A 24,982-nucleotide genomic window follows, 5' to 3' on the forward strand; every position below is an offset into this window, starting at 1 on the left:
CAGGGCTATTTATGTATGGATGTGTGTGTGTATGTGTATGTATGTGCGTGTGTGTAAATTCCAGGGGAGGCCCTCTGCTTCTCTCCCTTTCCACCTGCTCTGATTACTCAAAGGCAAAAGATGGGGGCTGCTTCACAACTATGTGTGTGTGTGTGTGTGTGTGTGTTTAGAATGAATTCTCAAGAGGGGCTACTGCTACCCCTGCTCTCTCTCTCTCTTCTCTAAACACTATAGAACTATAAAAAGTTAAAAACAAAGTTAACCCTTATATTTTCAGTTATCTTTTAATTTTTTTTTTTTTTTTAATTTATTTATTTTGACTCAAATACGTTTTTTCTCTTTCTTTTCCCTTTAAGCTTGCTCAGAATAGTATCCTCAAATATTTGAACAGCTTTACGGTCAAAATCAGAAATGCCTGCGATCTTATCTAGTTACCACGGCACCTTCATACTTGTATTACTCCAGTGTGTTAATGTTTTAGAGCTTATTTTAACCCTTTCTATAGCGCTCGCCACACTTAACCACTGTAAAAATCAGTATCGCTGCCTTTTCATACTTGTATTACTCCAGCGTGTTAATGTTTTAGAGCCTATTTTAACCCTTTCTCTGAGGGGCTCGCCACTCTTAACCGCTCCTGTCTAACAAGTATCCTATCAAATTTCCTAGCTTAACCGTCTTACAGCTAATTTCCCCAATTTTTGACTAGATAGTCTTCTTTCTAAAAAAGATCTATCTCTATCCCAGCATATCAAATACTTTAGAGGTTTACTTTTCAGAGGAACTTAAATTAGCCAAATTAAACTGAATTACTTAATTGAATTCCATTTTTCCCTTTTATTATTATGTCTGACATATATTCATTGGCAACACAACTGGTCATTTAAAATAGCACAGTTCTTTTAAGCAGTTTCAGTCTATGTTTAATCATCAGGCAGACTCATAATTATTTAGAATAAAATAAGGTCTTACCTGGAATGATCAAACAAAGGCCTGACGACATCAATCCTGTTCATGAGACGCCAATTTGTAGACTTAAAATTTAATCTTTCTCCTTATTATTAGATTCACAGGGCCGGACACCAGTTATCTTGCCAAGAAGAATTTTTATTCTTATTTGTCAGGAGAGAAACTTTCAGAAGATGTTACATTCATGCCAGGTCTATGCGTTCTCTGAAGTTGTGCAATAGGCTTGTTGCATAAATAGAACGTTCGATATTTCCGGGTTGTCACGGTAGGCCGCACGACTTCCGGTTACGTCGATGTTATCTCCTGTCAGAGCGAGAGAGAGTCAGAGAGAGCGCGATAGTTTAGTTAGACAGCAATTATGAGTTTCTTAAAAGTAAAAGAAAAACGAATTAAATTTCAGCGTCAATCCAGACGATCGTCTTTTCACTGTTGTGTGCCGATGTGTGGAAATTCGTCGAAATACAATGGAACGATTAGTTTTCATCGCTTCCCTGTGGATCTTGAGGTGAGATCAAAGTGGCTAGTCAAGATCCGCAGGGATAGCTTCACTCCAACTGAATGCACGCGTGTCTGCAGTTGTCATTTCCTTTTTGAGGATTTTGTAACGACGACTGGGGGGAGAAACGACTGAAGAAAGGCAGTGTCCCTTGTTTGTTTGCCTGGAATGAGTTCAGCGTACCGGCACCTCGGCTTAATGTCTGGCAACGTCGGCCAAGGCCTCCTTCCCCTGACCTACCGATGGAGTCTGACAACGAGGTGGTCACAGAAAAGGAAGTAGTACATCGTGATCACGCCTACTGTGTCACCCCCACTACTGCACTTGTCACACATCAGCTGGCAGATGAAAACGAAGCCCTGAGGAGGAAGGTAGAGGAGCTACAACAACAAGTCCAATCACTGCAACTACTGTCTCGGTTTGGACTCCAACACCTCCAAGGATCCGACGAGGATATTCGTTTTTACACAAGGTTGGTCCATGCAATTATGCAATTGTATGTAGTAGCTTAATTCTATGTGTGTCTGGGTTGCAGTGGGGGTTATAGTACTGAAAATCTATACTCAAGTTAAAGTACAATTACTCCCTTAAAAATGTACTCGAGTAAAAGTAAAATTTACTTTTTGAGAAAAACTTAAGTAAAATTTGAAAAAGTATGTTCCATTTTTACAAATATTTTTATGATGTGCTGGAAAGTGTAAAATAGTTACGGTTTAAAACAGCAGGAATATGAGAGTACACGTTCCTTGAAAAACTACTTTTTTACTCATGTGCGTTACAAGTAACGTTAGACTGAAAAAAATGATAGTTGAATTTACTAAAAAAAATGTATGGTAAGTGGTTGCACACAATTGATTTTAGCTACATTTAAACAAATGTATTAAGTTGAACTTATTAAATTTTAGTTCAACTTAATGCATTTGTTTAAATGTAGCTTAAATCAATTGTGGGCAACCACTTACCATACATTTTTTTAGTAAATTCAATTAATCATTTTTTTCAGTGTAGTTCCGTTACTACCCACCCTTGCTGGGTTGTGAAGGCTGTCTCCAGGGGCGCAAATTGCTCCTAGTCCCCCTTGTTTAAAGCAACACTAGCCCAAGCCTCACATACAGCTCCATACACGTAGCATAGTTCTGTCAACAAAAGCCAGAAGTCAATAACATTTCAGTCATCCTGTTGTATTATTATGAACATAAAGTTCTAAAGTGATTATAATTTCATTGCAGATTTACATCATACAAGCATTTCCAGGCCTTTTGGCAATTGGTGGAGCCTGCTGCAACAACTAAAATGGTACGGATCACCAGTGTCCATGATGCCTCCAAAGAACCTAGCCTTCTGAGACCATCAGTAAGTTATGTTGTTAGTCTTAAAGGTGCTATAAGCGATCTCACACGTTTTTTAGGCCAAAACATTTTTTTCACATACCGCAAACATTTCCTCACTATCCGCTAGCTGCCTGTCCCCTGAACACACTGTAAAAAAACACAGTTTCTGCAGACAGCCCAGGCTCCACAAACTGCAGCAAAAACAAACAAACTGAGCAACAAACAGAGCGACCCGCAGCACGAAACAAACTGTTCCAGCCAATAACCGACAAGAATGATGTGGGGGTGGGGTTCGGGGGGTTAGTGCGCGGATGAGGAGGAGGGAGGGTCTAGCTAGCCTCCGTTTTGTTTGATAATATTTCAAACATCAACAAGAGGTTACGCCAACCGAGATCGCTTATAGCACCTTTAATATTTGTTACAGTTTACTTGACATATCTTGACTGTCAAAGGCTCCAGTATTAATCAAGGGTGTTTTCAGCTGATTTGTTAGGGCAACATACATTAATACTACAGTACAAGTTATTTCTAGTGTGTTATGTGTTTTTTGTTTTTTAACAGAAACTAGCACCGATAGATAAGTTACTGCTTTTCTTGATGCACCTTTCTGTGGGCCTGCCTTTGAGGGACCTAGCCAAACGCTTCGACATCCATACCACCACAGCAAGCAGAATAATTACATCGTGGACACACTTCCTCTATTATCTACTGGGTTCCATCCGCCTGTGGATACCACCAGAGGAAGTAAAGGCTCATCTACCACCTGAGTTTGCTTTGTTCCCAGACACACAAGTGGTGCTTGACTGCACAGAAATCTTTTGCCAAACTCCCTCTTCTCTTCTTTTGCACAGCGAAGTCTACTCCCAATACAAGTCACACACCACTTTCAAGGCCATGATTGGCATTGCACCTCATGGTCCCATCACCTTTGTGTCATCTTTGTATGCAGGTTCCATGAGTGACCGGGAAATCTTTAAGCAGTCAGGAATAGCAAATCTCCTCACACCAGAAATGGCCATTATGGTTGACAAAGGCTTTCTTGTGGACAATCTCTTTCCTGGAAAGGTTTACCGACCTGCTTTCCTTGCAAGAAACAAACAGATGGCCAAAGAGGATGTCCAGCAGACACAGTCTATTGCCCGTGTGAGAGTGCATGTTGAGAGGTGCATCAGGCGAGTAAAAGAGAACAAACTGTTTGATAAAGAAATACCTCTGTCAGTGTGTGGGAGCATTGACCAGTTGTTCACCGTCGCTTGTCTCTTGGTGAATTACCAGAATGGACCACTGGTTAAGGCATGGGCAACACAAATGAATGGTCTAGAATTTTTATGAATCAGTTCACAATCAGTTCCAATTTCTTTGTTCAAGTTTTATTGTTCATTTTTACGAATCTATACAAAACTTGAACTGCTACTGTATATGTTGTATGTTTACAAACATCCACAAATGTAGAGATGTTATTAATTGTTCATTTTTAAAAATCTATACATATCTTTTTATATGCACTCACACTCTCTCTCTCTCACTCACACACACTTGCTCATTTGTTATTGCTGTTCAGTTCATTCCATTTTGATGGTCATGTATTTTTACCCAATATGTAATATATGTAATATAATTGTTCATTTCTGTTCTGTTACAGTTAGTAATAGATGATTGGAATAAATGATAACATCTTAAGACTCCAACATTTCTCATTGTAACATTTTGTTCAGGTTTGATTCTAATCATAATGTAACATTATTGAGAGACTGGGGTTTTTCTTTTTCAGTACAAAAAATGCTAAACTTTGACAATTTCTTTTTTTTTGTTATAATTGTGATTTCATAATATTTAGATATGACTCAAACTGAATCCAACTTGTGAAAAGATATCTTTCAGGTAGTCAAATAGCAAATAGCATAATGGAGCCCTATAGCTGTAACGTCTCAGGGTAGATGAAGAAGGCGAACTCGAAGTACAAAAATAACCAAGGTTTAATATTCCAACAGTCAAACAATCCAACAACCGAAACAGTGTGTATGAACACAAACAATAACCGGCCAGTGAACAGAGAAACAGGGGGAGCTTAAATACACAGAGATAATGACAAAGACAACAGGTGACGGTGATGATGATGAGTGAAACACAGGTGAAGGCGGTTATAACAACGATGATGATGATGAACAGGTGATGGTGATGATGACGGAGGATCACGGAGGGTCGCAGGGAAATCACTATACACCTCAGCTCTGACAGGAGTAACCGGAAGTCGTGCGGCCTACCGTGACAACCCGGAAATATCGAACGTTCTATTTATGCAACAAGCCTATTCACCTTATTCCGGAAGTAGCACTGGGTGGCGCCATCCGCGTAATCTCACTTCCTGGTTTAGCTACTTAGCGCTTTGTTTGCCCTGGTCCAATCTGTTATCTGTCTTAGTTTAATTTAATTGCCTTCCAATTTAAAGAAATTAGAGATGGCCAGTGTTAACTGTGCAGTCCGTGGCTGCCATAACAGCTGGAGAAAGATAAAAGTAATTAGTATAGTCAGAAACACTTAAAATTTAAATGTAACAGACTAATGATGCAGCAGACAGTGTGAAATAAGAGAGCGCTGTAGCTACATTTGTTTTTACATTTATGCTTTACTGTTCTCAGTATGATATTGATATAAGTAGATAGACTATAATATTATAGCCAAATGCGTTGGCCTATGGTAATTAACAACTGCTGCAACGTACTAAAGTACATTTCACTTGAAGCTTTTGAAACAATGCCACAATCAAATTATTTAATAGGTGTCTTTCTAATAGCTATTACTTAGTTATGAAGATGTGCACAAACACTACTACATGTAAAGTTTGAAACATTATTACACCACAGTTTGTTTGCTTAATCACCAGATACATTTGCAGTGTATAGCCAACAGATGAGAAAATAAATAGCCACGAACTGGTGTAGAAAGAAAGTAGAGCCTCAACTAGATGAACTAGAGGGTAACGTTAGCTTAGCTAACTGCTAGCTGCAATTTCTTATGGTTTAATCTCTAACACAAGTAATGGCTGTAAAATAAATCCAGCGACTGAATTCTAGAGGACCATAGCTTTCAAACAAGGTATAGCATGTGTATGTGTCCTGTAGTGAGACCATTACAACATTAGATGTTTGTGGCTAATGTAGGCTAAACACTATCGGCCGGGCTGCGATCAGACAGGCAGACGGGTCATATAAACACCTAAAAGTCGTTTAAAAATTACCCCGAGAAACAGTGCATTGCTGTGCTGTTGGTACACACGTACATAGCACATTTGGCACAAATTAGCTTATCTTATGTGACATTTTATCAGTGAGACTTCTCTGCAGTTCTCCTCGAAATTGAATGAGGGTCCGCTAAACCGGAAGTTGGTTTACAACGGAAGTACTGGACAGAAGTAAAAGTGGGCGGGGCGGAATAAGGTGAATAAGATAGAGCTTATATACATCACTGAGCGACTTCCATTCATGGTAACAAACTATGTTGCTTGAGTTTTAAAAATGGAACGTATATGTCATACGAACACATGGCACAATTCACTTCCATATTAAGAAACTATCTCTGTTGTTTACATCTGCACTCCCTCCGTCTCTGACATATGATCTTCACATGCATCCATGCTATCCATAGTCTCTCATGCACTCAAACTGTCATGCACATAAAACTCATAACTCTATAAGATAATACAACTGATTATGAATATTAATAAAGAATAATAGTACAGATACATAATATTCAATAATAAAATAATGAAATTATATTAAAAGATGAAATTTTAGTCTTCATGTATTAATTACTAATTATTCAATTACATCCATTTGTAATGAATACAGGTAATGTACATTTGTTCACGTCTGTCCTTCTTGAATTCCTGCCATGTTACACTCCTAGTTCTAACTCTGCTTATAGCCTACTTATACTGTATGTATCCTGCACGACAATCCACAATCCACTACAAAGAACCAGTCCAGCACATCATAACTTTATTTTATATCATATAGACTGTTTCTTCACATATATACATTTATATTAGAGCTCTGTAATATGAACATCTCACTTAAATCAATGCTGCCTGATAAAAAAAATAATAATAAAAAAAACTACTATTAATAGCAAATATACATTACTAATTATCATAAGTGATTGTGAGAATTTGTTTTATGTTTCATGCTCTTTACAAAACATCCTTGACAAATCAAGCAGGATCTTCACCATATTTCAAACCGCTTGTCTCCGATGAACGGCTCTCTATCATTGATTTTGTTTCCAAAGAGTCTGCAAAGACAACGTAAAGGAGTTATCAAACTTCTATCACATTAAGAAAGAAATATTAGGGGGAAAAATGACAACAATGATGTTGAAAGGAGAGTAAATAAAGACTTTTGCTCCAATCTCATGAATCTCATATTTTTTCCCTTGAGAAAAACACCAAAGTAGTTTTATACGTGTCCTTTACTGTATTTTCCTCTGGGATGAGAACAAATTTTTTCAATACTTAATCAAATATGCATTCTATGATAGACTATTGTCATTTATACATGATTTATCAATTTAAATTAAAACATTTGAATTATAACACAAAATATGCGCTTTTACTGCATTATTTATCAAAAATACTGACTTTGTGGTATTTAAAGGGTCAATAAATGCATTTTCAGATCTTTATATTATGTTTCTGGATTTTCCAATAGTTTTTAGAATAATATGCATAGTTTTTGAAGGTAGTTTGTCTACATCATGGACAGAATAACATCAGACAGTCTTACTCGACAGCAGTTTCACTCTTGTAATTAATAGATAGACATGAGTTGTTAAGAACAACCTCCTTTTAATGGGCATTTAGAGAAAAATCGTGACTGAATCATGAATGGGGCGGCTTAAAATCCAAGCGTTTCAGAAGGGTGGAAAACAACTAACTGGGGAAACGGCTTTGAGGTATGAAACTTGCAGTATGTTTGTTTTTGCAACATTTTATATGTGTAAATATCAATGACATCTTGATTTTACATTTCATGACTGCTTCAAATACTTCAAAATATGCTTACCATATACATGTATAGCTTCAACAATGCGGATCTAAAGCTAGCATTTCTAGCACATTTTTTTTTTGGTAACCAAACAATTTATCAGATTTCAGAAAAAGTACTTGCATTGGATAAAATAAGCCCATATAACATTATATAAGTGAAAATCAATTGGTTAAATCACTAAAACTGCCTGCTTTTACTCTGTTTGTATCTACAAATAATTTGGGCTCATAGAGGGTTAATAAACCTACAGTAATAAAACACAGCTCACACACACACTTACCGCACAGTCTGAATATTGCTGTGACTGGAGACGACGCTGTGGATTCTCTCTGCTGATTCATCTGTGATCTTATTGTGACTCACACTATAAGAAGAAATGAGACAGAAACAATAAAATAACAGAAATAAACACGTTTAGTGTTTGTCTATTGCTGCCGTGTCTCTGTAACTCACTCCAGAGTCTGAGTTTTGTGCAGATGTGGCATCAGCGGCTTCATGCAGTGATCAGTGAGTTTGCAGTGACTGAGATCCAGTTCTTTCAGCCCTTCAGAATATTCCAGAAACAGCGCCAGCTGTTCACAAGCGCTCGGGTCCATCTGAGTGTGACTGAGGTCCATCTCTCCTCCCAAGGCCTGTGAAAGAGCCTCAGTCCTCCTCGAAGAGCCTCTCTGAGATCCATCTTTAATACAAGCCAGAAACTGCAGCAGCAAAGCTTTACTACAGCTGATGAGAGACAGGAGAACACAACGACAAACATGAGAATAATATACAGGGAGTTTATATGGAGATAAATAATTGGACTATTGTGATATCAGTAATGAAAGGGATCTGTCAGGTTTCTCACCTCAGCTGGACTCGAGGCAGGATTGGCCAAAGTTGTTTCAGGGCCGTATAAGAGATCTCACAGTCCTGTAAAATCAACTTCACAACACTTTGGTTTTTCTGAAGCACAGATGTGATTATTTTACAGTCTTTATTTGTTAGTTTCAAACGTTGTTGATTTTCCAGTGTGTCTGTTAAATCCAGAGCCGAGCAGCAGGAGAAGTCCAATGTGTTGTGAAGAGCAGAGAGCAGAACAGACGCTGTCTCCTGCTGGAGATCAGAGGAACTGCAGCAATGAAGCAGCTTCAGAAGCAGCAGCCTGTCAACTCTAACACACACACACACACACACACACACACACACACACACACACACACACACACACACACTTAACAAAGAGATTCTAGAGCAAAACAACAGCCATTATAATATCAGTGCTGTAAATCTGCTAACCTGAGTTGTGTGACTCTGCTGAGCAAAGGCAGAAAGCTCTCCAGCTCCTCCTCTGGTACGGAGGTCCAGAGCAGATTGAGTTTAACAGTGTTGCAGTTCTCGAGAGTGAAGCGCAGGGCAGCGCAGTGAACAGAGTCCAACACTCTGCCGCTCAGGTTGATGTAATTTCCTGCTGAACTCATCAGACTGGACACATACTGAGGAAAACGAGTCTCGTAAATCTCCATAATGATGGACAGAGCAAAGCTGGGGTTCAGTCTGTGGAGAATAAGATCATTCAGTAAAATCTACTTGAATCAAAGTCACTCAGTGAACACAGAGAAGTAAACTACATGTTCTTTAATAGAGAAGCAATGGATGCAATTGAACTGTTTAGCCATGATGTGAATATGTAAAGTGACCCAGAAAACTAATTTGCCATGGGTCAGCCTGCAAACTTTCTAATAGGTATTTAGAATAGTGGTTTTCAATTCATGGGTAAATATAAAGTCTGTGGAAAAACATTGCTTTAAAAGAGTTTGTTCTACGACAAAAAATATTTATCTTTATATTTGAAATTAGTCTTATCTCAAATAAGAGTTTCTTCAATGATTGAGAAATAAGCCAGGAGCCCTGAAAAACCAGAGGCAACTTGTTAACAACTTGCAGCACACAATGGTCAAATGGTCACATTTGAGGTATGTAAAAATGTAATAATAATAATAATAATAATAATAATAATAATAATAATAATACACACATATATATACACTCACCTAAAGGATTATTAGGAACACCATACTAATACTGTGTTTGACCCCCTTTCACCTTCAGAACTGCCTTAATTCTACGTGGCATTGATTCAACAAGGTGCTGAAAGCATTCTTTAGAAATGTTGGCCCATATTGATAGGATAGCATCTTGCAGTTGATGGAGATTTGTGGGATGCACATCCAGGGCACGAAGCTCCCGTTCCACCACATCCCAAAGATGCTCTATTGGGTTGAGATCTGGTGACTGTGGGGGCCATTTTAGTACAGTGAACTCATTGTCATGTTCAAGAAACCAATTTGAAATGATTCAAGCTTTGTGACATGGTGCATTATCCTGCTGGAAGTAGCCATCAGAGGATGGGTACATGGTGGTCATAAAGGGATGGACATGGTCAGAAACAATGCTCAGGTAGGCCGTGGCATTTAAACGATGCCCAATTGGCACTAAGGGGCCTAAAATTGGCACTAAGGGGCCTAAAGTGTGCCAAGAAAACATCCCCCACACAATTACACCACCACCACCACCAGCCTGCACAGTGGTAACAAGGCATGATGGATCCATGTTCTCATTCTGTTTACGCCAAATTCTGACTCTACCATCTGAATGTCTCAACAGAAATCGAGACTCATCAGACCAGGCAACATTTTTCCAGTCTTCAACTGTCCAATTTTGGTGAGCTCTTGCAAATTGTAGCCTCTTTTTCCTATTTGTAGTGGAGATGAGTGGTATCCGGTGGGGTCTTCTGCTGTTGTAGCCCATCCGCCTCAAGGTTGTGCGTGTTGTGGCTTCACAAATGCTTTGCTGCATACCTCGGTTGTAACGAGTGGTTATTTCAGTCAAAGTTGCTCTTCTATCAGCTTGAATCAGTCAGCCCATTCTCCTCTGACCTCTAGCATCAACAAGGCATTTTCGCCCACAGGACTGCCGCATACTGGATGTTTTTCCCTTTTCACACCATTCTTTGTAAACCCTAGAAATGGTTGTGTGTGAAAATCCCAGTAACTGAGTAATTGTGAAATACTCAGACCGGCCCGTCTGGCACCAACAACCATGCCACGCTCAAAATTGCTTAAATCACCTTTCTTTCCCATTCTGACATTCAGTTTGGAGTTCAGGAGATTGTCTTGACCAGGACCACACCCCTAAATGCATTGAAGCAACTGCCATGTGATTGGTTGATTAGATAATTGCATTAATGAGAAATTGAACAGGTGTTCCTAATAATCCTTTAGGTGAGTGTATATATATATATATATATATATATATATATATATATATATATATATATATATATAAAATGCATTAAATTAGGGAGGGAAACCGTGGCTGTATTCTTGATGAATTATTTTTACCTTTTCAACTTGATTCTCTCTAACAAGGGCAAAAGTTCTCTGATGTTTTCACAAGTGATTTTGTTCTTTCTAAAGTCCAACTTCAGTTTTAAAGCTTGATGTTGCAGCAGGAAATGAATCACTTCCCAGGTCAGTGAGCAGGAAGTCAGATCCTTCGACACTTTCTTCAGGAAAGAGCGTGTCAGTTCATCATCCTGTGCTTCATACACTAGAGAAACCAGCTGTTGAAGAGTCTCTTTAGAGAACCTGAACACACACACACACACACACACACACACACACACACACACACACACACACACACACACACACACACACACACACACAGTGTGTGGTGTTTTAAACAGGTTGATTTACTCACAGAAAATGGACCAACTGAACTGAACACAGACCTGATAGTCACGGGTTCCTGGAGACCGAACAGAGCCGTGAGAGACAGAGCCTCTGATTTACACTCAGTAAGATCCAAACACTGAACAGACACCAGTCTCAGGAGAGACGTCAAGCTGCTCAGGGTATGAGAGAGATTTCGCTTTGAGTCTTTTGTGAGCAGTGAAAACTTCTCTATCAGTGGTAAAGGACCATTCAATGATCTCAGCGCTCTGAACATCTTCACTAACAGTTTGTCTTCCACACTGTCAAAGACAAAATCACAGATCATGAGGAACATTCAAACAGCAGATTTCAGGATGATTTAAAAGTGTGAATGCAGATGATGAATCTGAAACCTCAGTTTGTGCAGGTGTGTGATGTGTTTGAAGAGCAGTTTGAGTCCTCTGAGAGAGATGGCGAGTGTCTTCAGAGTCAGGTTTAGTTTTGAGGGCGAACGGCCCAGAACTCTCGCCACAGATCTGCAGGAGCTGCTGGGTAATTCTCCACTCAGAGTAACAGTGAAGTCTAAAGCCTGGAGCAGAGGAGTCGCCTGATCTGCCTTCACTCTCGGCCCAAACACTTTACATAGTGAAGGGATGAACCGCTCAGCATTCCTACAGGACGAGGAAATTATGAATAATTATTTATTTAAACATATAGTGTTTTGTCATACTTTCAGGCAGAAAATCTCATGCTTATGTAGCGGGTAGGGTGGTTGAGATGGGAAGTGTACCTTTAAGGCCTGCTCATTGACACTGATTATTTGGATCAGGTGGCATAAGTGACACGTCCCTTTAAATGTGTCGTGAGACATGAACAGAAAAACATTAATGCGTTGTGAGTTGAAGAGTGAGCCTCTTGGTGTATTGGCTGTGTAAACGGGAGAATGTGAGTCTTTTTGGAAGGTCATGCCTATTTTATTAAACTCATCGAGAACCGCTTAACACGGCTCTTTGTTTGTTTGTAGCTTGGACTGGCGTCTGCGTGTATGGTGACCAGTAAATGGTACCAGCAGTTATGAGTCTATAGAAACTTGCTCACATAATAGCGAGTAGTGATTCTATACGGGTTTGCAGCAACGCAAGTTCATTAACCTTTTTTTCTCTCCGATGTAACATGTAATGTTTAGCGCTGATCGTTTCCTTTCTTTGATATTGCCTATGAATAGAAGCAACACTGGGAAGAGTGCACAGCTATTAGTCATCCACACCGTTTAGCTTTATTGTTACGGGGCATATAGCGCTAATTCATCTAGGCTGGTGTCTAAAGAAAAACGTAAGTTTATCTAACCCTTTTTCCTAATTTTTCAATCAGAGATTTAAGATTGTTTTAAATTGTCACGATGCTATCAAACATTGCATCATAAACCACTTATGCTTGTGATTACAGGAGGATTGCCTTCGTCTGTCACTAGCCAATGAAAGCTTTAGCTTAAGTTCTGCCAGGAAGACTTAATTACTACGTCACTTATTACCTTCATCTCTATCCAATCACGTCTTTATACTTTCTGTATAAAAGATCGGTACTTACACATGTTTGAGTTTGCAGATGCCGACGCGACAACAACCTCCACCCTCCCCACCACCACCAGGATGGTCCTGTCTATACCTTCCAGGGGGGTCGGCTGCGCCCCTGCCTTCGTCTTCAGGCAGGAGGTGCAGATCCGCTACCCTCGGATTACGAACTATGGACGGGGCCTACGCCAAAGAACTTTACAGTGCTTGCTGGGCTGTCAATAAATGTATGCTTCGTTACATCATTTTATCTCCCGAGTCTTACTGGTAGAACTGTTTTTCCTGGGTTTAATCATTTCGTTTTACTTTTTATTTTCTTTGTATCAGGGATTAAAGTGAAAAAAATTCTTCTGACTGAATTTTTTTTTAGGGCAAGTCATATTCTTTTACCTTTTTAAATAGTCGAGACCAATAGCGTTTTAAGGGGAGACGTTTTAACCGCTTTAATATTGCCAGTAGGCGTATTTTAAAAGCTATTTTAATCTATGAAAACCAGGCAGGGAGCATACTAATATCCTCCTGGGACCCAAGAGTAGACTTTTGTCCACTGTAGTGGACATTATATTTTAGTGAATTTCTCTGACATCATACATGTCACATGACACAACCTGGGTGTCCTGTAAAGAGCACATTCAGCAGGGCTTTTCAGAGACACCAAATGTTTGGAGGTTTCACCATGAAAACAACTTCGCTTAGTCTTTAAAAATGTCTGACATTAATTTAGTGATCAAATGTAGCATTCTTATGGAAATATGATAATATATTGTAATTATAATTTAAACTGGACTACTTTTCAAATTGTATTTCATAAAACAACATCTCAGGAAAATGTTAAGGGGTTTCAAATAAAAAAAAATATTTTCTGTTACAGAACAGGGCATTGATTTCAAACGTGTCCACTGTAGAGGACATCAGGACTTAAATCATGTTTATCAGGCATATTGGGAGACACACAAGTGAATATGGAAATAAATTATACATCAATATTCCTATGAAATATTAGATATTATTATTAAAATGTTGCCAATTATTACTCCAATTATTACACTTCTTTTTTCATTAAATGTTACTCCAAGAACACATTAATGTGCAAATTAGATATAGTGTATATAGATACATTGCATTGAATGGGAATATTAATTTATGGCCATTTTACCCACATATTGCATAAAGTAAAATGGTGTATCAATTCATTCCATTATTTCTTTCATAACATAGTTGAGAATCATCTTTATACAAATTCTGGTTAAAAAAAAATGAAACCCCAAAATTTATTGGTGATTGAAAAAAAATCCTATTGTTTTTGCCTATACATATAATTTCATGTCATTTTATTTTTTAAACAACTTACAACCATTAAACAATAAACAACCACTACAGAGGACATAGCATAACGTATGAATAAAATATTATTATTAGCAGTCCCAAACTAGTTTTTGTTAATACAATGTTGGTATGAGCCACTACAGTCATTTAAAAATATAAAAAATAACACAAAGAAAAATAGTGGCATTTTGGGGTTAATATGGAAACGACAGTTACCATGGTGAATACACAATATTAACAATAACTGTAAATGAAACATGGAAACTGCTCCTGGTGAATAGAATGAGAATCATACCTGCATTACTTTTATTTCGTGTAATTTACAACGTAACGGCGTTGCATGCTCGTAGTTTCTTTTGCACTTGATCAGTGAGGCGATACAGCGCGTGCAATTGAGTGTGCGCTCCGAGCACAGGATAACGGCTGACAGGACAAGAAAGTCCGTTTTTCTGAGGTGAAAAACTTTATTTCAGCGTACACTTATGTCACTGCCTGCCTGGTAGTTCCAATTGTGCTGGGTTTTCTGAAGTAGTCATGATTCGCCTCTCATAACATAACATGCTCTAAACACGCACGCAGAGTGGAAAAGGAGGGGCGGGGGCGCGGGGAGCAAGGATCATGTCAGCCTGACATGCACTTTCCGTGAGCGGTAATTGAAAACCCGGAGTGGACCATGAGCGAAGTGATTACACAGTGCTTAGAGTGGAGAGAGGAACGTGCTTTTGCTCCACTCCAGGCTTTGATCACATCCCCCTCAGCAGGGTGAATACACCTCGTCTTTCCTTAATTTAAGACCTATTCAAACTAAAATTAAGATATTTATTACACTATTTGAGAAATGAAAGCCTATTTACGGCCTTAAAATTATGAAAAGTAAATTGAAGACTTTAAGGACAGACTGGAACCCTGTAATTGACGGAAATCCGTCATAGACTTGCTGCAATTAACGGAAATCCGTCGTAGCGACGGAGAACTTTAATCCCTGTTGTATGTATGTGTGTGTGTCTTGGGGATCTGCCACCACTGTTCTTTGATGACCTGGACCTAGGTGGGCCTAGGATGGAGTCCTGCTAGTGGTAGCTTGTCAATCCAAATGTTTTGCTTGTTTGTTTTGTTTTGTTTTTGTTTCTCTGTTTGGCAATCATATTCCAATATTCGGCCTATGGGCATTGTGCAATATCTCCTTTGGGGACCGTGTCTATTTTGCAATGTTTAAGTGTGTTGTGTGAAATGCTGTGTTAATGTATGTATGTACGGCCGATTTGGTTTGAAGTGTTTCTTGCAGTGTGTGTATGTGAACAGTATCTATTTATTCGACTTTATTCACTGTAGTCTAGGTATTGTTAGACTCTATATCTTGTAACTCATTTGCTATGAGACTTTTATTCACTGTGATTTATTTATTGTAGAATTGTTCACTGTTACCTACGTGGAACTGTCTGCTCTGATTGCCAATCAGTGTATTGTCTAGTGTTTAAAAACTAGAATTGAGTACATCTGTCCCATTTCCATCCTTTCATTAGATACAACCTGCCTAAATAGTTTAAAGGGGAGCGCTTTTTGGGTTTCCTAGTTAAGATATTCAAATTGTGTGCGCTGGAGCGCCCCCTAGGGGTCACACTTACATGAAAGCATAACTTATTACTAGTCGGAAGAGTAATATTTAACACAGACCTGAGCTGTGAGATGTAGGGCAGACACTGGAGGAATCCCCTCACTTCACTCTCTTCATCTGTCCAGTCTATCAGCTCTACTGGTTTCTTCTCTGTTTGGAGTTTCAGCACTTCTAGGAGGATGGAGCTCTTTCTCTCTGAGAGATCTATGATCCAGACTGCAGGAGCCGACTGATAAACTGGCTGTAATGCTGGAAGGACACTCCTGCCTGTTTGAGTCTCATAGTCCTTCACATGTGAACACAGATCCAGCAGGAAATCACACTGATACATCTGATCCTCAGTATCATAATTCTCATGACAGGGGAAAGATGTGTAGCTGCACACAGATGTTAATAGTTCAGTGTAATTTTCTTCTGTATTTGCATCAAACTCTGATGCTGAAACAAACAGATTCAGCAGAAACTTTACAGCAGCTTCTCTCTTCCTGTTGATAATGACACAAAATCTGTGGAGACACACATAATCATCACTTTATTGTCCAGTCTAGGAGAATATAAAATATTGAATAAAAGTGAAAATCTAATCCTAAATTGAATATTTTGTAAAATAAGGATTTCTGTATAGCTTCTAGATTTTGGAATCTAAACAAAATGTAAAAAACAAAGTTTGAGCAAATTTTGTGTCAAATTTGAACCACTGAATTTATGGAAGCGAATTTGTAAAGCAAAATAAAACGGAATCATGAAATCTGAAAGGGTGAATATGGATTATTGAATTTTTAATAATGAAAATGTGTGTGAAATGTTTTGAATTGAAATATTCACAGCTTGAATATACAACCATGTTGAATTTCAGCCCATAAAAATGCAAGCCCTGAAAATACAATGCATTAAAATACAAGCAGTGTTAATGCAATGCACTTTTTCAAGTAGTGCAATTCAATAATCTTTTTTGTTTCAAAAACATTTGTCATTATTTTACTTCCATATCCATTAAAGTCAAGTGCTGTTTTGTCCTGTATTACGTCACATCTGTAATCACGTTTACACACTTTTAACATTACATTTCAGTTTGGCTAAAACATTATTAGTCTCTTAAAGTGTTATCTAATTTTTTTTTTGTCTAGTTGAAATTGTACTGGTTTGCTGTTTCTGAAGACGGATGAACAGGCAACAGATAATGTGATTGTATCTTGACTTCATCCAGTATGTTAATCAGAATACAACTGGCCTCATCGTTGTGCACTAACTGTGAAAGTCAAGAGTAATGTGTGATGTTTTTAATCTTGCAAATATTTGATAAAGTATTGTGTGATGTATATTTACTATGCAGAAACCCACTGTAACTCGATTATAACCACAAATATAAAAGAACTGTGAGCTGCATGAAGCTGATACAATAGAAATACATGAACAAAATCAATCTCTACAGAGACTGACTGAACAAGAGTGAGAGAAGGATTTGAACAACAGATTTACTTACAACACGACTGCCAGCGGCCAGATGCATAAACAGAGACACTTATTAAAACTGTCATGAGAACTAGTCTGAACAACTAGCAGTTAGTTAGGGCTAATCAGACTTTCTTTACAGATTTAAATTACACCAATCTACCTTTTTATGTAACTGGTTTAAAATAGTTATGATCAGTAATGAATAAAAATATGACCACACTTCAGTTCAGTGTTTTCAAATATGGTTCATCATGCTAACAAATACAGTGCTGCTGGAAGGTTTGTGAACCCCTTGGAGAATCTGTGAAAATGTGAATAATGTTAACAAAATAAGAGGGATCATACAAAATGCATGTTATTTTTCATTTAGAGTTGTCCTGAATAGGATATTTTACATTAAAAATGTTTACATAGAGTCCATGAGGTGATATGTGTACACAGAAGATTGTGATTGACTGTTTGCTCCAGGGTTGCTGGGCAACAAGGGCGGGGCTAAACAGTCACAGAGATGACAGTGAGTTTGTTCTGCTGCTGCATATGTAAAATAATTAAACCAAGAGACTGAGGGCCCTATCTTGCACCCAGCGCAATTGACTTTGTACACTGACGCATGTATCATTCCTATTTTGCACCCGCGCAAAGCGCGCTTTTCCCTCCACAGAAGCACGTCGCTAAACTAGGGAATGAACTTGCGCTCCCTGGGCGGTTCAGCGCAAAAAAGGAGGCGTGTTCCGGCGCAAACGTTCCTTCATGCTATTTTGCAGGTTTAGAAAACAATTGCGCCACTAACCAGGAAAAAATAGTTTAAAGTCAGTGGCGCGTTGCGCATGTTATTCAGATGCTATTTTAAGGGCGCATGCTTGGCCATAATCAATGAAGCGTGTGCACAACGCGCATACACTTTGATTCTCTCATCTACACAGAAGCAGCAGTTTTCATTTTTGCAAATCATACATTATTATGATAGATAGATAGATAGATAGATAGATAGATAGATAGATAGATAGATAGACAATTTATTATAAAAGCATACATCTAGCTTACACATTTACCCAAATTATCATACACCTTTTTAACCGAAGTTAATTTGGGTGGGTTTCTCCATCCCCAACGTCCCTGACGAGAGCGTTGCTCTCCTTGGCTGTGAACCGCTCCTGGCGCGCGTCTGGCAAATACGCCGTTATAATAGGAATCCGCTTTAGAACAAAGCGCGTCTGCTCTTAAAGGGAATGTGAGATGACGCTCTGATTGGTTTATTTCACGTTACGCCCAAACCACACCTATGAATAATGAAGCTACTTCAGACCAACCCATTTTAGATTTGCGCCTGGCGCAAGAGTCATTTATCCCGCTGGGAAAATAGCAACAGCGCCAAGACCCGCCCACAAAGTTACTTGCGCTTTGCGCTTTGACACTTGCGTTTCAGATCGTTAAAATAGGGCCCTGAGAGTTCACCACATTGTCTACTCAATATATCATGACAGTCCACAAGATTAAAAAATAGTTGAATTTATAAAAATTACCCCGTTCAAAAGTTTATTTACCCTTGATTCTTAATACTGTGTGTTGTTACCAATCAGTGGTTGTAACCTGGATGGTCCACGACTGTTTTTTTGTTTTTTTTTGTGATGGTTGTTCTTGAGTCCCTTGTTTGTCCTGAGCAGTTAAACTGCCCGGTGTTCTTCCGAAAAATCCGGCAGGTTCCGCAAATTATTCAGTTTTCCAGCAAATTTTGCATATTTGAACCCTTTCCAGCAGTGACTGTATGATTCTGAGATCCATCTTTTCACACTGAGGACAATTGAGGGACTCAAACACTACTATTAAAAAAGGTTCAAACATTCACTGATGCTCCAAAAGGAAACATGATGCATTAAGAGACAGAGATGAAAACTTTTGAATTTGAAGATCAAGGTAATTGTACTTAATTTGTCTTAAGGGAAACATGTAACTATCTTCTGTTGCTTCAGAAGGGTAGTATAAATGAATATTTAAACAAAATAAGAAAAAATTGGACATCTTCATCCTGTTTAAAAGTTTTCACCCCCGGCTCTTAATGCATTGTGTTTCCATCTGAAGCATCAGTGAATGTTTGAACCTTTTTTAATAGTTGTGTTTAAGTCTGTCAATTGTCCTCAGTGTGAAAAGATGCATCTCAACACCATATAGTCACTGCTGGAAATAGTTCAAAAATGCAAAAGATCCTGGCTTTTGGACTCTATGTAAACATCTTTTATGTAAAATGTCTTATTCAGGACAACACTAAATAAAAATAACATGCATTTTGTATAATCTCTCTTATTTTGGTAAAATTCACAGATTCTGCAAGGGGTTCACAAACTTTCAAGCAGCACTGTGTATAGTCTACCCAACATATACATTAATTTCATTAATTTTATTGTGAGCACTGAATACAATAATCAAGCATGGTTGGTCTGTTCCCTATGAGACTCTCACCTGAGCTGTGAGATGTAGGGCAGACACTGGAGGAATCCCCTCACTTCACTCTCTTCATCTGTCCAGTCTCTCAGCTCTACTGGTTTCTTCTCTGTTTGGAGTTTCAGCACTTCTAGGAGGATGGAGCTCTTTCTCTCTGAGAGATATATTCTCCAGACTGCAGGAGCTGACTGATAAACTGGCTGTAATGCTGGAAGGACACTCCTGCCTGTTTGAGTCTCATAGTCCTTCACATGTGAACACAGATCCAGCAGGAAATCACACTGATGAATCTGAATATGATAACCACTATAATTCTCACGACAGGGGAAAGATGTGTAGCTGCACACAGATGTTAATAATTCATTGTAATTTTCTTCTGTATTTGCATCAAACTCTGATGCTGAAACAAACAGATTCAGCAGAAACTTTACAGCAGCTTCTCTCATCCTGTAGACATTGTCACAAAATCTGTGGAGACACACATAATTATCACTTTATTGTCCAGTGTAGGAGAATATAAAATTTTGAATAAAAGTGAAAATATAATCCTAAATTTAATATTTAGTAAAATAAGTATTTCTGTATAGCTTTTACATTCTGTAATCTAAACAAAATTTTAAAAAACAAAGTTTAAGCAACTTTTGAGCAAATTTTATGATGAATTTGAACCACTCATTTTGTGGAAGCAAATTTGTGAAGCAAAATAAAATGGACCGAAAATTGCCTGTCAAATATTATATGTTGTATTTTTAAAAAGTGAAATCTGAAAGGGTGAATATAGATTATTGAATTTTTAATAATGAAAATGTGTGTGAAATGTTTTGAATTGAAATATTCACAGCTTGAATATACAACCATTTTGAATTTCAGCCCAAAAAAATGCAAACCCTGAAAATACAATGCATTAAAACACAAGCAGGGTTAATGCAATGCACATTTTCAAGTAGTGCAATTCAACAAACTTTTTGTTTCAAAAATATTTGTCATTATTTTACTTCCATATCCATTAAAGTCAAGTGCTGTTTTGTCCCGTATTACTACACATCAGTAATCACGTTTACACACTTTTAACATTACATTTCAGTTTGGCTAAAACATTATTAGTCTCTTAAAGTGTTATCTAAAAAAAAATTAGTCCAGTTGAAATTGTACTGGTTTGGTGTTTCTGAAGACGGATGAACAGGCAACAGATAATGTGATTTTATCTTGACTTCATCCAGTATGTTAATCAGAATACACCTGGCCTCTACAATAGAAATACATGAACAAAATCAATCTCTCCAGAGACTGACTGAACAAGTGAGAGAAGGATTTGATCAACAGATTTACTTACAACACGACTGCCAGCGGCCAGATGCAGAAACAGAGACACTTAGTTAAAACTGTGTCATTAGAACTAGTCTGAACAACTAGCAGTTAGTTAGGGCTAATCAGACTTTCTTTACAGATTTAAATTACACCAATCTACCTTTTTATGTAACTGGTTAAAAACAGTCATGATCAGTCTTGAAGAAGAAAAATATGAGATGACTAATTTGTAAGAATTTAAGAAGTTTATGCATCCGGCCGCTGTGGTGTCGACAAAACTACACTTCAATTCAATGTTTTCAATTCTGGTTCACGATCACATTTATATTGTCTACCCAACATATACATTGATTTCATTAATTTATTGTGAGCACTGAATACAATAATCAAGTATGGTTGGTCTGTTCCCTATGAGACTCTCACCTGAGCTGTGAGATGTAGGGCAGACACTGGAGGAATCCCCTCACTTCACTCTCTTCATCTGTCCAGTCTATCAGCTTTACTGGTTTCTTCTCTGTTTGGAGTTTCAGCACTTCTAGGAGGATGGAGCTCTTTCTCTCTGAGAGCTTTATTCTCCAGACTGCAGGAGCTGACTGATAAACTGGCTGTAATGCTGGAAGGACACTCCTGCCTGTTTGAGTCTCATAGTCCTTCACATGTGACCACAGATCCAGCAGGAAATCACATCTCCCATAATTCACAGATGACAGCAGTTTCTTCACAGTTTCTTCTATTGTCTCTTTCTGGTGAACAGCAGCTTGCAGACACAAATCCAGTATGAATGATCTCTTTCTTTTCTCCCATGATTCAGATGATTTATTCTGTGGTTCAACAAATCTAAAGAAAGAATGAACAAGATTCAGTTAGAGATGATAAAGGAGACAAATAAAGATTCTTGAAATTAATAAAACAGTTTGTCAGATAATACCTAAGGTCAGTGTAATTGAACAGTGAAAGTGATGAACAGATGTTTTAATAATTATCTTTAGTTTTCAGTTTTGCTCTGAGGTGGAATTGTATTTTTTGTAGCAAAATATCAAATGATTTTTGGCAAATTGAACCACACTAGTTGAAATCAATTACATTCGTCAAAAAAAAAAAAAAAAAAGAGTGCATAACTGCAAATAAACTGTGAAACACAATGAAACTAATACAATAATTTAAACAATTTCCTGAAACCGCAAGTTCTACTTTATTAATTTAATTAACAGATTCAGTTGATGTTAATGTAAATCTCTGTCAGACAGAAGGTTGCTCCACCATTACTGATGCATTAGTAAACACTTTGGCTGCATTTACACTGTCAACCAATTCCATTTATTCCCCAGATATCTAGAAACCGAAATATATTGACGTATCAGCTGTGAGTCTCGCTGTGTGGAAGAAAACATTATAAACTCAGGAACACAAAACCGCTGATCACAAACAGATGTGTTGCCAGATCCAGTTGTTAGTCGCCACAACACAAGACCAACACGTTTCAGAAGAGGTATTGCCTAGCTGAGACTTCTTGTCTAAATCACACATCCCTAGTTACCAAAGTCGATATTAGTAGGGCCACATTTTTCCCTTTTCTCTGGTGAATAGCTACAGTATTATGTTTGTTGACCAATAAGGCATTTATGAAATGAGGAATCACATTTTCTTTGATATTTTGACATGTCATTTAAGATGTCATTCTACAATAAAAAAACTTTTCAGACCCCCCACAAATTGGCACAAGTTGAAATCAAGCTGCCAAATGACTTGTTTTCTACTTCCTCCACATTGTAACATTAGACTGTGATAGATATTTTCATCTGACCAACTCCACAACAACACATCAACGCCTACTTTACCATTTCATTTTGATAACCTGTCCAGCAGTGGAGAACAATGAAGTGACAAGAGAGAGAGAGAGCAGGTCAACCAGAGAGATAATCATGTTAACAGGCACCTGAAGCTTACTGCAAGTTTTAAACTAGTTCAATATTAAGATGTTAGGGAAGATCTGCACAGCCTTCTGAAGGACTCCAGCATTAGGAACGAATGGATGGTTCATTATTAAACAAAGTCTAGGATCATGTTGGAAGATTATGTTTGTTCTGACCATTTCACTACAGACTTGGTTTTGTAATCAGGCACAATTTAATGCAGAGTTTGGAAAGAAACTTTTATTGAAAGATAGAGCATTACCAACTCTATTAGCTCTGACAGCAGCACATCGCAAAGAGAAAGTAAACAATTTCATAACAAAACAAATGTAAACAAATTCATAATGCTTTGCCTGCAGATGACAGTTTTATATTTATGGATAATGTTTTCAAAACACTCAGTGCAATATTGGAGGCTCTGATACTTTTTCCTATGAAATGACCTTCGCCATTCATAACAGTGGCCGTTTACTGACAAGCCTTAAAGGAGATGTAGCACTTAAACCGAGTGTTTGAGACAAAAGGTCAAAATGAGGGTTGAAAATAATCTTTTTGAATATATAACTGTATTTAAAATAGAGTAAAAATATTTAAATAATTTCAAACATCATGTCAAGCTCAAATGGTTTTCTTAGTGTGTTTCATGGCTCAGTATTAATAAATGCAGTCAGTTCCGTCTCAAGTGAATGTAAACAGTAGGATTTAAAAAATGAATAGGTATCAAAACAACAGATCTGTCTTACAGTAAATGGCACCAGCTTGGGCCCATCATCTCTGCTCGCAGCTATAACTATAACTATAACTCTATCTATCTATCTATCTATCTATCTATCTATCTATCTATCTATATATATATATTATTTCTGAATTATTCTGATTTTATGATACACTCAAAATATTCCACAACAAATCCTTTAAATTTAATAATATTCAGAACAGAACAAGATATACAACTATAACTATAAGATATACAACTATAAACAAGCCAAAACGAAATCATTTAAAGCGCATGTGAAAGTAAGCGAACTCTCAAGTAACTCTCTCATTAGAATCAAAATGTTTCAACATTTGTGATGTATTTGGATGCTAAACTATTCTTTATTATAGGCTTTGTACTTCACTCACGTTCCAATATCGACGGAAAAAATCATCCTCTTCACACGCGCAAAAATGTGCTTGGAAGCATCACAGTGGAGCGGTGCTTACTGTGAATGGTACGAATTGTACTACTGACTATTTAAACAGAGCAGTATAATTTTTAAATGTTAGGTTGACTATTTTATTATTATATTTTATTAAGGCTATAACGAACAGGCTGCGATGTCAAGATTGCAATGCTGGAATGTGTGTGTGTGTGCGTGTGTGATTGAACAGTGGACACATAAAAACATACTCCGTCATTTTGTTCATACAGGACATCATTCAAACTGCAAAGGGTTTACTTATATTTGTGTACACTTGCAATAAAACACAACATTGTGCTTTTGTTAAATAAATTCAAGCAATACGCCCCCGAAATGGGGCTTATTTTAAAATAAAATAGCTCACGGCTGTACGGGCATTCATAATGGTGCGCGTCCACGGCGAGGAACACGCAGAACAGTCAACGTTTTTTAGTTAATTCCTACTTCCATAGGAATTCATTGAAAACGCTTGCTCTGCTCCCCACCATTATCAGTGTTCCGTGCAGATGGACATATTTTACTTTTGTTTTTAAGTTAGCGATTCAAAAGCCCCCGGTGCTGTCACACGTCGATTAACCGGTGTTAAAATATTCTCAGTCACATATCTAGTATATTTTTATATAGATACAATAGGCCTA

At 37.8% G+C, this 24,982-nt stretch overlaps 2 protein-coding genes across 2 annotated transcripts in view; one reads left to right on the top strand and one right to left on the bottom strand.

Annotated features, from left to right (window-relative positions):
- Positions 1-24,982, bottom strand: part of LOC311091490 (uncharacterized protein) — a 300,883-nt gene that overhangs the window by 109,224 nt on the left and 166,677 nt on the right. The window contains exons 25-26 of the mRNA XM_084127442.1: positions 21,671-22,084; positions 19,958-20,407 (exon numbers count right to left, since the gene is read on the bottom strand). Of these exons, the coding sequence (XP_083983568.1) occupies positions 19,958-20,407; positions 21,671-22,084 (864 nt within the window). The remainder of the gene's footprint in view (positions 1-19,957; positions 20,408-21,670; positions 22,085-24,982) is intronic.
- LOC311091495 (uncharacterized protein) lies at positions 1,252-7,020 on the top strand. The gene is made up of 3 exons (XM_084127448.1): positions 1,252-1,934; positions 2,692-2,815; positions 3,355-7,020. The coding sequence occupies exons 1-3, from the start codon at positions 1,705-1,707 to the stop codon at positions 4,123-4,125; spliced, it is 1,125 nt and encodes a 374-aa protein (XP_083983574.1). The 5' UTR covers positions 1,252-1,704; the 3' UTR covers positions 4,126-7,020.

The sequence above is a fragment of the Abramis brama genome (genome assembly GCF_963993115.1).
Source record: "Abramis brama genome assembly, chromosome: 10".
NCBI classification, from domain to species: domain Eukaryota; kingdom Metazoa; phylum Chordata; class Actinopteri; order Cypriniformes; family Leuciscidae; genus Abramis; species Abramis brama.

Excerpts from the sequence above, each read along its gene's own strand:
- LOC311091495 (XM_084127448.1), top strand. The coding sequence starts at position 1,705 with ATGGAGTCTGACAACGAGGTGGTCACAGAAAAGGAAGTAGTACATCGT. Across the intron at positions 1,935-2,691 it reads GATATTCGTTTTTACACAAG|ATTTACATCATACAAGCATT; the intron begins GTTGGTCCATGC and ends ATTTCATTGCAG. Across the intron at positions 2,816-3,354 it reads CTAGCCTTCTGAGACCATCA|AAACTAGCACCGATAGATAA; the intron begins GTAAGTTATGTT and ends GTTTTTTAACAG.